The 14099-nt window shown below is 41.9% G+C and overlaps 1 protein-coding gene and 1 non-coding gene across 3 annotated transcripts; both read right to left on the reverse strand.

The window, feature by feature from the left end:
• Nucleotides 1-285: 285 nt before the first annotated feature.
• On the reverse strand, nt 286-7247 carry rab42a (RAB42, member RAS oncogene family a). 2 transcript variants are annotated; one of them, XM_047605262.1, is made up of 3 exons: nt 7080-7246; nt 6530-6751; nt 286-4848 (listed from the first exon to the last, which is right to left on the reverse strand). In XM_047605262.1, exons 2-3 carry the CDS (start codon nt 6742-6744, stop codon nt 4413-4415), a joined length of 651 nt encoding a protein of 216 aa, XP_047461218.1. In that variant the 5' UTR covers nt 6745-6751; nt 7080-7246; the 3' UTR covers nt 286-4412. The 2 variants fall into 2 exon arrangements, with proteins under 2 accessions (XP_047461218.1, XP_047461217.1); XM_047605261.1 differs by having other exon boundaries at nt 6530-7247.
• A 3417-nt stretch (nt 7248-10664) lies between these two features.
• On the reverse strand, nt 10665-10737 carry trnav-cac. Its single transcript has one exon. It is a non-coding gene; the product is annotated as a tRNA-Val (tRNA).
• Nucleotides 10738-14099: the final 3362 nt, after the last annotated feature.

The following is a 14099-nucleotide window of genomic DNA, read 5'->3' on the forward strand; positions in this document are numbered from 1 at the left end:
GCTGCGTTAAGGTAATGCGGGGAACTTAAAAACTCCATCCATAGGCCATAGGTTGTGTCGTTCTCTCTCAGCTTGTCATCGTTTATCATTTAAGAGCAGGTATAAGTATATTTGACTGTTTCCAAATTCACTATCCTTAAACGATCTCTTTAAGCATCTTTCACAGCTAACTGTATTTTGATAAAATAAGATTAGAAACCACAACTTTACTCATTATGATCCTTCCAGATTTGGCCAGAAGGGGGTGCCAAACCCTTGCTGAAGACAAATAAGCAAACGTTATTCATTGGACATCTATTTATTTATTTATTTATTTAACCAAACAGTAAAATCACATCAAATTAAAGGCAAATCCCTTATACATAGTATATAAAATAAATAACATTTATTCAATGATGATGTGAGATGTGGCCAATTTGTGTATACCGTTTTGTGCCAAGTACCATTTTGCAAGCCTAAGAGCTGGCCATCTTTTCTAGTACAGAAGCCCTATCAGCACGTTGTTTTGATCAGTTCACAGGGGAACATAGAAATGCATTAATAAAGACATGGTTCACCCTTGTTTGTCAATTTGTTATTGCTTTCTATTGAGAGTGAGATTAGATGATTGATATCGATGCCATGTGTCTGACTTGGAATCTGTTCCCCTGTGCTCTTTGGATCGTAACAGAGTGCAGCCTAAAACTCCTCAGTTCATGCTATTTGCCTTTTAGGATAGGATCACTCAGCGCATTTTGAAATTGAAACGGAGCTCAGGTAGATGCTTTCCCCTGCTTCCAGGCTTTATGCTAAGCCTGGTTAATGTCCCTCTGGATTCAGTTCTCAATTCAGTACTTAGGACACAGACACGCGTGGTACCAATCTTCTCATCTCACATTTGGAAAGAAAGCAAATAAGCATATTCCTCTTGTAATGGCTTCTCTATAAGACAGTAAGAGAGGCTAGACTTTGACTGAAAGTTGCAATGCAAATGCAATTCTTAAATTATTAGCTGTTCCTCATTGACGCATATAGAGGCATCTAGTAACACGTCTATTCTTCTCGATAAATTCTTTGAAAATGCTCCTTCTTTCGCTTCTTTACGCAGTGTTGTCCTTCAGACTAAATGAGCTTGCCCATCTTCTTATGGAGTCCTCAGGAATGGGATTCATGCTCACTTGAGAAACGAATGATTTGTTAACAACACAGTATTAACGTACATTATTATACAATTTCACCCTGTTTGGAGGAGAGCAAAAGCGAGAAAGTCAGTAGTACAGACATAGTCAGGCCGAGTGTCGAATGGTCAAAGGGCATTTAGCAAGATTTCAAGGAGCAGCACCCCTCTGACAAGGCGCTCAGAGTGCAGTGAGAACATGAAATACCAACATCTGATTGTCAGACTAAAAAACATATGGTGTATATACAGTAGTACGCTTAAACTGTGAGCAGTTCAGGTTGAATCTGTGCAGAAATAAAGGGATGGTGCAAATGCATTAGAATACATTCCTTACCAAACACAAAACTGCAGTCACATGATGGAAAATATACTATACATATACACACAACTTAAAAACTGTTAGGTGGGTCACATTAACACAAAATAGAAACCGCTGAATGCATAATCTCTTGCTGATAATAGCGCGAGTGTGTGTGTGGAGAGAGTGAGAGGTTTTTTTGTTGAGATGCTGGTGAAAGGTGAGTGAGCGGATCTACAGCTATAAGCCTCTGGAGACTTGAACGGATTCGTGATAATCTGCGTCAAAGGTAGCCATGTTTGGAAGTCATGTGTGCGGACGTGCATTCGCGAGTGTGTAAACGCAGCTCGATGATCAGGAGCAGGAAGTTGACCAACTTTCACATTTACATCCACTCTGGCTCCGTTACAGCAGGTATTAAAAGCTTAACAAGTTAGTCAAGTCCCTAAGAGTCCCAGCAACGGTATGCGCACATGATGAGTAGAGTTACAGCCACTTTAAGTGTAGCGTTACCCTTGGGAACGGTATTTAGGTGGATGGAAAGCAGCTTTCTTTATGAGAGTGAAAACATGGGCATGAGCTAGAGCATACTGAAAATTACCCTAACCCTAATTGCACACACATCTAAAACTTAAGAAACACAATGTAGCTTATTTGTTTTATTTGTGACAACAACTGAATTATCAAAATTACTTATATTTTGTGTCAGTAACATTAAAAACTACACGACTTTTCTCTCCGGAATGAATGCATTTTAGCTGTGTTTTCTAACTACAGAAGGAACCAGGTGAGCTGCCTTCAGTTTTAATGGGAAGGTCACGGGTCACTGCTCTTTGATAAAGTTCTTCACATTTAAAGGTGGGCTAAGACTGCAGGAATTATGCAGAACCCTAACCAGTTCTGAATTTGGGTTATATTCTTTCCTCTAAACTCAGACACAATTTTTTGGTTCAAAAAAATCACATCATCATCACTTACAACAGGATGTTATTAAGATTATTGTGAACTCCACCTCATCTCAAGTGACCGAATGGGGAAAGGCGACCTAAGTGAAATGAGGACTGCTCTGCAGCAACTTATTTCATATTTTAAATACACTTTGCAGTTAGAGAAAGCGAAAGCTGTAGTTTACATGATAGCGGATGTCAAAAGTAGGCTACCAGCATATGCTCGTCATGCTCAGGTTGCTCATTCTTAATTTACTTACTCAACTTTGCTTCGAGGGCAGGAATAACCATTGTCTGGTGAACATGTGATTTCTCGGGGCAGGGCCCAATGAGTGTTTGAGATGTTTGTGAGGTTTAAATCAGTTAATCTGGCAACAACATCCACAGCAGCTAAAGTTCCCGGCCAGGATTCTCTTCCACTTCTTGGTATTTGCTGGGAAGTGAACGAACTTGTTTGGTAAAACGGTTACACATAAGATAATACTATATAACGATGCTTTCGAGGATCTGCTAAAAATTACTTCTACGCCAAAAAATATATGACAGGAAATACGAGGAGTGAGAGGGGGGAAAACTCCTGAACGGGACTGTGGATTAGTAAAAACATAAATGGTTTAGAGGCTCGTCCTAAAACACATCATAAAGCACCGGTGGATTTAATGAGAAGGTATTCTTCAACCCACAGGTCTCAATTGAACGCTGAACGTAAAAAAAGCTGCAGGCAAACCTCAAACTGCCCTTTCCGTCACTGTTAAAGGACTGATGACTGATGAGATGAGTCTCCATTACACTTCTAGCTGCTGTTCATGCTAAATACCTAAATGGGACCGCCTACCCTAATAACAATGATCTATCTTCATGTGTACGCCTCAACTACAAATAATCTCTATCTTTTTTTACAAAAACATTACTCATATATTCACAGAATGATAAAGGTTTACGTCAGTTTGCAGCTTACAGTAGCAGGAGGAGCACATCGATTTAATATGGTGACGCTTGTTCCAGGGTACTATATCTGTTCACACTATCAATTAAAAAGCTATCAGAGACACTTTCGTTTCTCTTTCTCTTTCATCTCCATAGATTTCACTATTATTTACAATATTAGTCACGGAAGATTGCAGGCAAAGCATCAACGAAGTTTGACGGGTAGAAACCCACGATGGTGCCACGTGAAATAGAGCACAGAGACGATCTGACTGTTTTCTTATCAGTAGTCCATTACCTCCAGCACTGTGTCTCAGGTATGATAGGCGGTTTATGCTTCTACGTCAGTTTGACGCCGTAGCTACAGCGACAGCGCAGACCCTACACAGACCCCAACTCCGTAGCCTGATGTGCACCACCTCAGAATTGTAACTATGCATCATGACAACACAGTCTGCAAGAGCTGCGATTGGTCCGCTCGGCAGTAGCATATTTCCGCTTTAGTATTTACGTCTGCTTTTCTGTCTCCGCAATTTTCAAATCGATTATGTTGGATCAAAGATGGAATGCATCGAAGAAGGACTGACTGAGGAGGTTCAAAGGTACAACCTTTTGTACGACTTGTCGCAAAATTTCGGTGGAAGTTTTGTTCACTGTTGTTGAGAGTGAAGCAGGAAGTGGAAACAAAAATTAACCCGACTAACAAGACACAGGGCCGACTAGCGCTTGGGTGGGGTTTTTACAGAGCGAGACAGACTGACGAGGGCACGAGTATAAATGGTTCGCACCGGTGTAGGCTACGTGCGTACGTCTAGTCCTGCAGAGGCATGAGTCACACTTAAGCCCCTAGACCTGACCACACCGACACACTGGAATATACACAAGAACCCTGTTAGAAAGCGATCCCAGCTGTCTGGAGAACCCCCACACACACAGAGGGCATGAAGCACAAGGTGAGGAGGTGATAGATGGCGGCGTCACGGGAGTGCTGAGCCGCAGTGATTCGGTTTTGACGGACAGCTGTGAGACGAGGTGAGCTCCTGGTGCGATGGGAGAGTGTTTTGACACAAAGAGTTCTCAGTCAGCAGTGGCAGCCCTTCTCAGCGGACGTTGCAGCTATTTCCTCTTCCTCCGGGTAGAGCACCTTGGCGGTGAGGCCGCTCTTCACACCGTCCCAGCCGTCACGGGTGACGATCTCCCCCATCTTCATCAGCTCGTAGATGTCTCTGGTCAGCAGCTCGAAGGCCCGGTCCACGTTGCTGTTGCACTTGGCCGACGTCTCCACGTAGCGGATGCCCAGCTCGGCCGCGAGCTGCTCCGCCTCGTCCCGGGTCACCTTGCGGTCCTTGTTGAGGTCGCTCTTGTGGCCGATGAGGATATAGACCATGTGGTGAGGCAGGATGTGCTCACTCACCTCCTTGTGCCACTCCCTCACATGGTCAAATGTCTTGCGGTTGGTCAGATCAAAGACTAACAGCCCCCCGACGGAGTTGCGGTAGTATGATGTTGTGATGGACCTGGTGGGTAGAGACATCGATGACATGTTAGTTAAGGGAGGCAAAATGATCTACGCTGTCAGTTCATAATATCTAGAAAGTCCCTCGTGGACACACAAACAAAGAGGATCTACTACCTTGAGGTAGAAATGAGTTTAATCTTTAATGATAGACATCAACTCTCTTGTCAAGTCTGTCAAGTATCAAAACGGAAGCCTCAGTCTGTCAAGAGACAACTCTAGGCTCGGCTACAAGCCGTGATAAAGACAGTCAATAAGTAATGACCTTTCAACTTGCTTGACTGTTCTCTTTAAAATGTCAAAGTCATTCATTGACACCTCATCAGGGAACCCGTCTGCTGCTGTCTCATGACTTCGCCTCTGGGGCAAAGGCCAATGTTTTGTGGGTTTCCTTGCAGTGACCAGATACCAGGATAAGTGATAAGCACTCTGTTCGCTCCTATGAGCAACTTGAGGTGCAAGAATAGACTGGGATTGGGAGACAATGTTCTTGCAACCAAAGCCCACTCAAACGCGATCGAGATAAGGGTTTGGCATGTACACTCTGCCTTTACATGCATTTCCTCTTTCTCACTCGCATGTTAATACCAGCTGTAAATGGGTTCTTACTGTCTCCAAAAACACAGCAGGTTTTTGTGTGTCACTTTGTATCTCCGATGAGAGTTGTGGCTCATCAGAGGATGGACATGGACCTTCTGATGGACATGACCTTCTGTCCCTGTGGTGTCCAACAACACAATGTTGCTAGTGGGGGGTCTTTGGATCATCCCACAGATACTTGATCAGTTTGAGATCTAGTGAATCTGGAGGCCGGGTCAACACCCTGTGCTGTTCCTCATGTCAGGTCCAAAGGTTTCCCAGCCGAACATTGTGTCACAAGATGGTCCGTGTTTGTTTGAATGAAATATGACAGCAGCACAGTATACTAATGGCTCTTTGGATGCCTGCAACCTCCCACTAGTTTCTATTTTCTACACATCCAAGGAAAACTAGTCCTAATTATGAATTATGTGCACACAGTGGTTTAACAACTGCTGAATGATTTCACAAACACTTTCCCACAGGAAGACGTGTCGAGACAGAAGTGAAAGCCTCTGGTGTGGTGAAGCCTGAAGGAAAACACCCTCAGAAGCACAGACTTCAAAAGGGAAAGCAGATCTAAGAGCGTAGCTGCTCCAGGAGACACTGAAGTGTTTAAAGGGAATTATCCATGACAGCAGGAACACATGAGAAGCAGAACAAGCAACAGGACTAGTAAATACAAAAAAAAAGGAAAAGAAAGAAAGAAAGAAAGGAGGAATATGCAGAAGAAGACTTGTCATCCCTGCGTTGCCCTGGAGACTGTGGAGTCAGTATCCGAGTAAATCAAACCGGGGCCTAAATATGAGGAGGCTGCCCATCATCCATGAATGAATGATTCATCTCGAAATGCAATGTTGTTGCACAGGCCAGGGCATAATGTCCTCCTGGTCCTTTCTCCACGACGCGCTCCCTGCATCAAATCCCAGTGAATAAATTGCTCTTTTACACGAAAAAGGTTCATTTGAACACAGGAGTCAACAAGACAGAGGATCAGGGCCTCTCGATGCTTTTACGACAAATCCCTACAGAATCATCTTTATCCTACAGTTCATATTCGGTAGGTGTAGGTTTCCCACCCCCACCCACATACTATTTCGTACCTGAATCGTTCCTGGCCGGCCGTGTCCCAAAGCTGGAGCTTTATCTTCACCCCGGGCTCGATGTCAAGCGAGCGGGCGTAGAAATCCACCCCGACCGTGGGATCCGCCACATCGCTGTAAATCCCGTCCGTGAAACGCTTCAGCAGCGACGACTTCCCCACCGTGGAATCCCCGAGTAGGATGATTCGGAACTGGTATTGCCACAAAATATCCATGGCATGACTAGAAGGAGGAGATACCAGCGGCGTGTGTGAGCGTGTGAGGGAGACAGAGAGACAAAGCCCTGCGATCAGCGTGTTTACAAGGAGCCTTCTGCTCGGGGAGAGACGCGGAGCACAGAGCGACCGCAGCAGTCATGTGATAGATTTACCTATGCTCTACTACTCTGGATATCGCGACTGTAAAACCCTCCGCACATAGGGAGCCAGAAACATTCTTAGTGGGATTTTAAGCGGCAGGAAAGCAAAATTGGGGTTGCCTTTAAACCCAATGCAGTCACCCTTTACATTTAAAAAATATATGTAAGCTTGAATTGAATTGAATTCCCTACCGTCAGCTTTCTCAAAAAAAGAAAGAAAAAAGAGAGAAAAAAAGAAAACACTGCTCTGTGCTGTTGCTGTCCGTGGTTCTGAAGTAGGCTAACCCATAGGCATATACGTAGACGTCGCATTGACTGTGGGGGACGTGTCTAAAGCGCCGCCATCTTGGTACAGTGCCCGCAGAGGCAGCGGTACATGTAAACTAACTTCACCAGAGGGACCCATAATGGGAGTTTTCTTCCACGTTGCCTTCCTGCTCTGACACATCCTGCTCCTAAAGCCTCCTCATGTTAGAACAGATCAAGGGTCTGTTTCACACTAAATCTACCTGCCACAATGTCAGTCACAGACACCACCACTACCCCCTACTTAAATTCACTCAAACTTGTTGCTTTGTAGATTAATATATTATGTACATTGCATTTGCTGGCAGGTGCAGATCCCATGTCTGTGCCCTCCAGATGACTTCTGTTACCCTTGTCCACCACGTATCACTCTAATGCTGTTTCACTGTTTTGAGATGTTTTAAGATAAAGGTGTATTCCTTTATTCATATTATCACCTTTAGCCACTGTAATTGCTCCAGGGCTGGGTCTTGCTTCTGATGTCCTGAACTGATTAATTTCCATCAATTTATTTCAAACTATTTCTGTGTTTTCCTGACCTGCATCACCTGCATCAACAGTAAGAGCATCTGAGCTGTGCGGGGCACTCCAGCTCTTTACTCCACCACAAATGGTTGTTAGTGTCTAAGTAATGGAAGTGCATTAAGTTTTCACCAAAGTCATTGTTGTTCAATTATGTTGTCTCCTACTGCCAGGCATGCTGAAAATGAGTTAACTCTTTACACAGAGACCTAATAGAGATTGCTGTGAGCTTCAGGAGAGTGCACACCCAGCATGCAACTTTGACCATCAACGGTGCTGCTGTGGAGAGGGTGAGCAGCACCAGGTTCCTGGGTGTGCACATCTCAGAGGACCTCTCCTGGGATACCAACACGGCATCACTGGCCAACAACAAGGCTCAACAGCTCCTCTACTTCCTCTGCAAACTGAGGAAAGTTAACATTTTGTTAATATTTTTTGTTTAGTTGCTGCACCGTAGGCGTTTGAGGAAGGTAATTTCAATCCTGTTTTATGTTGCACACAATAAAGTTGACTTGATTTGACTAATAACATCAACACCTTGTTAAAGTGAAAAACATTATATGAACATCTCGCTGTAAGGGCGACAACATCTACGCACAACATCTCATCAGAGAACGTCCACCAGCTTTCCAACTTCAAAATGCATCAGCGTTGTTTCAGCTGTTAACTGCGGACCGGATCCTCGGTTGGGTTGATCGAGTAAATGTTAACAGGTGTTGCTGCAACGCTGCCCTCCAGTGCACAGACTTATAAAAGTAAACAACATAGATTTCTAATCAGTAAGTGAGATAAACGTTGTCTGGTAAATACTACAGCTGCATTTCCACTTAGAACCACTACAAGACAGTAAAGTAAAACCTTGTTCAACACGATCTTATTCATAAAAGCAACACCTTTCCGAAGTTCGGTTTTAAAAGACTGGATTATGAGATGTTCGTATGACAAAAATATGATGATAAACATTAATATGTTTGATACAGTATGTAATGATAAACATTTTAATAAAAGGTTGGAAACTGACATTTCTTGATGAGTGTTAATTTATTAGTTTTCTGTGGTAGCCACATGACAGACTGGCGGCCTGTCCACGGTGTACCCCTGTAGCCTAATGACAGCTTTCATTGACTCCAACTTCCTGTGAGCCTCTAGCCTCTAGTAACATAGTATTGATAGAATTGATTGTTGTAAAACTTCTCATTTGTGGAGTCTCTATGTGGTGCTGGGATAGTTTTAAAGTAGTAGTATATTGTGTTTTCCTCGAACCTTACTCCAGATAGCATCGTCATCATCATCATCATCATCACTATCAGGGGTGTTTTCACAGACCTTCACTCTCTTGTCTAAGGCAGAGCAGCACCACCAGTGACAACTAAGCTGGCCCTAGGGAGGACTGAAATGAAAGAACTGCCATATTTTCCTAGTTGTGACCAGCACACAGTATTTTTTGTATCTATATAGTGTTTCTGATTCCTGAAATTCAGCACAGTGGTGGAAGCATCATGTTGAGGGGAAGCTTCTCAGTGGCAAAGCCTTGATGGCTATGAGTTAAGTATTTATTTACTTATTTATTGTATAGATACTGTAGATATGTTGATCTCAGGACAGAATGAAGTGAAGACCTCCTGGCCCTCACTAATGATGGCACATTCCATTAGTGAGTCCCTGATGATGTCACAGTCCTATGGTACCTGAGCATTCTGGAGGTAGAATCATTTGAAATTCAGTTCGTATTCATTACACTGAGAAGACAGTTCGTGATAATGAAACCTTGTTCTGAAAAGATATTTTCAAAGACAGGAAGAGGATTCACCATGTTGTGGATTATTAGTTCAGGATAATGGAACCCACGCAGTGGGCCTTTTTGCTCACAGGAACCCCTGACACCAAGACCAGATATTTCACTTGTATTTATAATTCTTGTAAATACTGTGTATATAGTATGTTGTGTTTATCTATCTAGGTACATGCTAGCGGAGCTGCTAATGGACTTGATGGACTTGATGCTCATTACCCAGTCAACGCTGGCAGAGGAGGAGAGGAGTTAAGCCTCGGGAGTACCTGTCATCTAGTTTGGGGAAGGCACTACCTCAAACAGTTCTGGTTTTCCAGATGAGGTTTTTTGTGAGATCTTGGACTTTTTCAGGAGCATCATGATCAGAGTAGCGGCAGCAGCATGTGTCAAGTCCATGCTCTTTGCCAGCACTCACCTGAAGCCATACAGCACTGCATTCCTCACACCGGCTGAAAAATGGTTGATCGCACCATTACAATGCTGTGCACTTAGAAGACGTAGAAAACGTCTCCGTCTGAAACTCAGCCTGATTACTTCCGAACCAAGGTTCCCTGAAGTAGACCAAGAAGATCTGGAATCTACAATAAGTAAGTCAAAATTATTAATTTTGTATAAAATTACTAAGGTATTGCATTTTTTTTATTGTTTGCAGATGACACCAATATTTTCTGTTCTGGGGATAATTAACAAAAATTACAGAAGGACAAAACAGAAACAGGTTGTCATTAAATCTGAGCAAGACAAAGGCTATTTGGTAATTGTAGGTCAGAGGAGTTTAAATTGAGGTACAAAGACACTATTTTCAAGAGGTATGGAGATGAGGGAGGTGTTGGGTTGCACTTTGTCTTATGAGGATATCGCATTTTTTTTTGTATTTATATGTCCGCTGATTATATCTTATTTTGTTGTTTTTTGTATATTTTTTGTATGTGCATGGGTATACGCATCTATATATGTGAAGGTGTTTATATTACGCATATATTATGAGTGTGTATGTATATTTGTGTGTGTATACAGATATATATTTAATATGATTGTATTGTGTGAACATGTAAATGTATTTATTTCATAAATTCAATTTATCTATAAATATCAGGCATCACATCTAGACATATTTAGATTAGATAGATACTTTATTTATCTCTATGAGAAAAATGTGTTTCCGCCCTGTTTCGAACCGGGGACCTTTCGCGTGTGAGGCGAACGTGATAACCACTACACTACGGAAACTGACGACGACCACATAAAGAGACGGCCTCAGAATTTTTATACCTCTTCCCACTCCTTCGAGTATGTATTATATGTCTTTTGCTTAAATGTTTTGTCTCGTATTATATTATATATTTTATGTCTTCATATTCAAAATAAACTTCAAACTTTTTCTTCTTCAAAGTGACATCCCAGACATTGCCGGTTTTACACAGGGGCCAACAGAGGCCAGTGCCCCTGTAAATTTACTCCTGCCCCTGTTGTGGCCCCTGTGCTGAAAGGATAATAGATTTAATAATTTCTTACGAGGTAGGGAAACGATTCCATTTCATAACGTCAGTGAAGGCATAGCTTTACATATTCGTGTTTTACCGTTGTGCTAATGATAATGATGATGATAAAATAAATGATAAAATTCGTTTTTATTGCACTTCATCATGGCTTGGTCTTGTTATGTTTGTGAATAAGTAAAGCTATTGAAGTCAGTGAACATGATGTCATGTTTGGGAAATGGGTGAAATAACCAGCAGCATGTAGCTACTTGTTTAATGAAAAACTTGAATGCCCTTCTGAGGTAGATGCTACAATTCTCTATATTTTCTTTTTAGTAGGCTATCATGAAATGGAGCAAGAAGGACATTGTGTCCTTTTTTAAAATTTTTTTTCTTAACATTTTTCCTCCTGACTGTACATAAAGAAAGAGTGAGATGATGAGTATGATTTAGATAAAGACAGTGTGATTGTACATTCGAGTCTCATGCTGTGAAAAAGAACTCTGCGTGTAGCTACATGCTTAGATTAAAAGTGTCATTGCACAGATAAAACTGTCATTTTAAGCAAAAAGAGAAATCTTATTTTACAAAAAAGACTCATGGTTTCAAGGTTTATTGAGCACACTTTATTTTATTTTTGTTGAGACAAAGAATGTTTGTCTTATTGTATTAATACTTAATGTATTGTTTTGGTTTTAAATAAACTAAACATTTTGAAAACTTAAATATTGCCCTGTTTTCTTCTTATATGTGCCACTGGCCCTACCTCAGCCCCCTAGTAATTTTGATCCAGAACCGCCACTGATCCCAGAGAGTTTGGAAGTGAAACCTGAGCCAGACGCCCGACGTTACAGAGGTCCCCACTGTGGAGATCCCTGTGCCTCCGGGCACAGCTTTGGTGTCCACCTTTACCTTTGAGAACAAACAGGATTCAAGAGCAAAGGAAAAAATATTTGTGAGCAGTGGTTGCAGAGAAGCTGATTTCACAGGCCCTTAAAAAGTTCAAGATGACCTCCTCTGCTACAGATTCTCTACATGCCATCCACCAGCGGCTGTTCACCAAGATCTGGGATGAAGTTAAAAGACAGTCAGAGGAACCCAGCACCATCAGAAAGTTCTTCCCAGCAATAGAATGCAGAACAGACAAGCCTCTACAGCTGTCAACAAATTGGGGCCAGCATTAACACCACAGTAGATGAGCTCAAATCATTTGTTGGTATCAAGCTAATCATGGGAGTGGTGAGAATGTCATCCATGGATGATTACTGGTCAGAAGACACACGCTATCCCAAAATAGCCAATGTGATGCCAGTAAAAAGATTCAAATGTCTGTCAAGATTCATCCACTTCCAAAATAATGAGACCTCAGATACTACCAAGGACCGGCTCTGCAAGATCACACCAGTGCTGGAGCACATAAGGAAGAACTGCCTAGAAATTGAAAGTGAGAACCAGTTCTCAATAGATGAAATGATGGTCCCTTATAAGGGGAGAAAGGCTGGGTCTCTCCGACAGTATCTACCAACAAAACCACACCATTGGGGTATCAAGATCTTTGTTCGAGCTGGTGTTTGCGGTTGCGGATGCACTTATCCATGGTGGAAAGAAGAAGGGAAGAGAAGAGGATGTGCTGAGTCCCACAAGATGCATCCAAAGACCAACAACCCCAAGATAAGTGGCTGATGTCCGCTTTGTTCAAGTGGATCACTTCCCAGTCTTTACTAACAAGGGAAGGTGCAGATTCTGTCTAGATGGACAGACAACAATCTCCTGCAGTAAATGTGATGTTCGTCTGTGCATCGTCACTGGAAAAAGTCCACCAAACTGCTTTCAACTATTCCACAAGTGAATATAGACAGAGATGGGAAAGAGACAGAAAAGGCATTGTAGCTGTTAATTTGTATGTGCTATGTTTTGTTCAATTGTAAAAAGGAAATGTTCTTTGTGTACTCAAAAGTCCAAGATTGGGCACAGGGGTACTTATTGTACAAGAGGAGGGAGAAGAAAATAACATTCCCTCCATTAATTGAATGTGTCTTCCTCAAATTAAATGCTAATATGTTTGCAATGTCGGCTGTCAAAAAAGGCAACGTATCCTGGGAGATACAACTTATAAAATCCAAAATATAGAACATAATAAAAAAAATTAAATAAAATGTTTTACTTGGTTCTTAAATAGAAGAAAAATAACATTACATTATTTTTTGAAATTGGTTTTCTACTCGTGCCTGTTTAAGGGTTAACATGCAATCCAACATATTTTAGCAAAGGAATAAATAGAGTCAGAAGACGATATCTTTCAGTCAGCACAGAGTTTAATATAATATACCCCTGGTCTCCAGGGTAAAAAAACAAAAAAACAAAAAGCAAAGACAAGATGCTGTAAACTCTCAGAGGTACTAAAAAGAATAAAAGACACGGGAGATGAATCTTCGTTAGCTTGCGTTCAGCTATGACTACTGTAGTGATTGGTCCTAGGGATTTGTGGTATTTCCACAATATTTTACCACTAGTTGGTGTATCTTGCCTAGGGATGGGAACTGGTTCCAACTGGTTCTAACTGGTTCAATTGATCATTATCATTAGCCTTCATGCTTATCGATTCCCCTTATCAATACTTTTCGTGACGAATCTTTACATCCCAGTCCAGATGGTGGCAGTAATGCACCTACAAGTTGTTTGCCAACCTCCATAAAATGAAAGAATCTTTACTAATTCACAGGAGGAATTGATGAAGGAAATCAATACAGGGTTGTAGCCTCACTGAGAACGCTACGAATTTCTTACGCCCATGAGAGGATATAGGAAATGATGTTTATTTAAAAAAACAAAAAAAAAAAAAAAACAGTGCACATAGGTGTGTCAATGGTTGTCTGTCCCTCCAGAGGACACATGGTTACACAAAATGAATGAATGAATATTGGATTGTTCAGTTTAAATCAGAAAACAGAACTAAGGTCACCCTGCTGTGCCGTGTTTGTTGTGCTGAGTGCATTGTGACACAGATTGGCTGGTCGTGACACTCACACAGTGTTCCTACCTTAAACAGTATCCCCCACCTCTCCACAGCTCATTTCTAGGACAGATGATTCACCGCTTCACATTCATGCA

The sequence above is a fragment of the Mugil cephalus genome, chromosome 14 (assembly GCF_022458985.1).
Source record: "Mugil cephalus isolate CIBA_MC_2020 chromosome 14, CIBA_Mcephalus_1.1, whole genome shotgun sequence".
Lineage (NCBI taxonomy): Eukaryota > Metazoa > Chordata > Actinopteri > Mugiliformes > Mugilidae > Mugil > Mugil cephalus.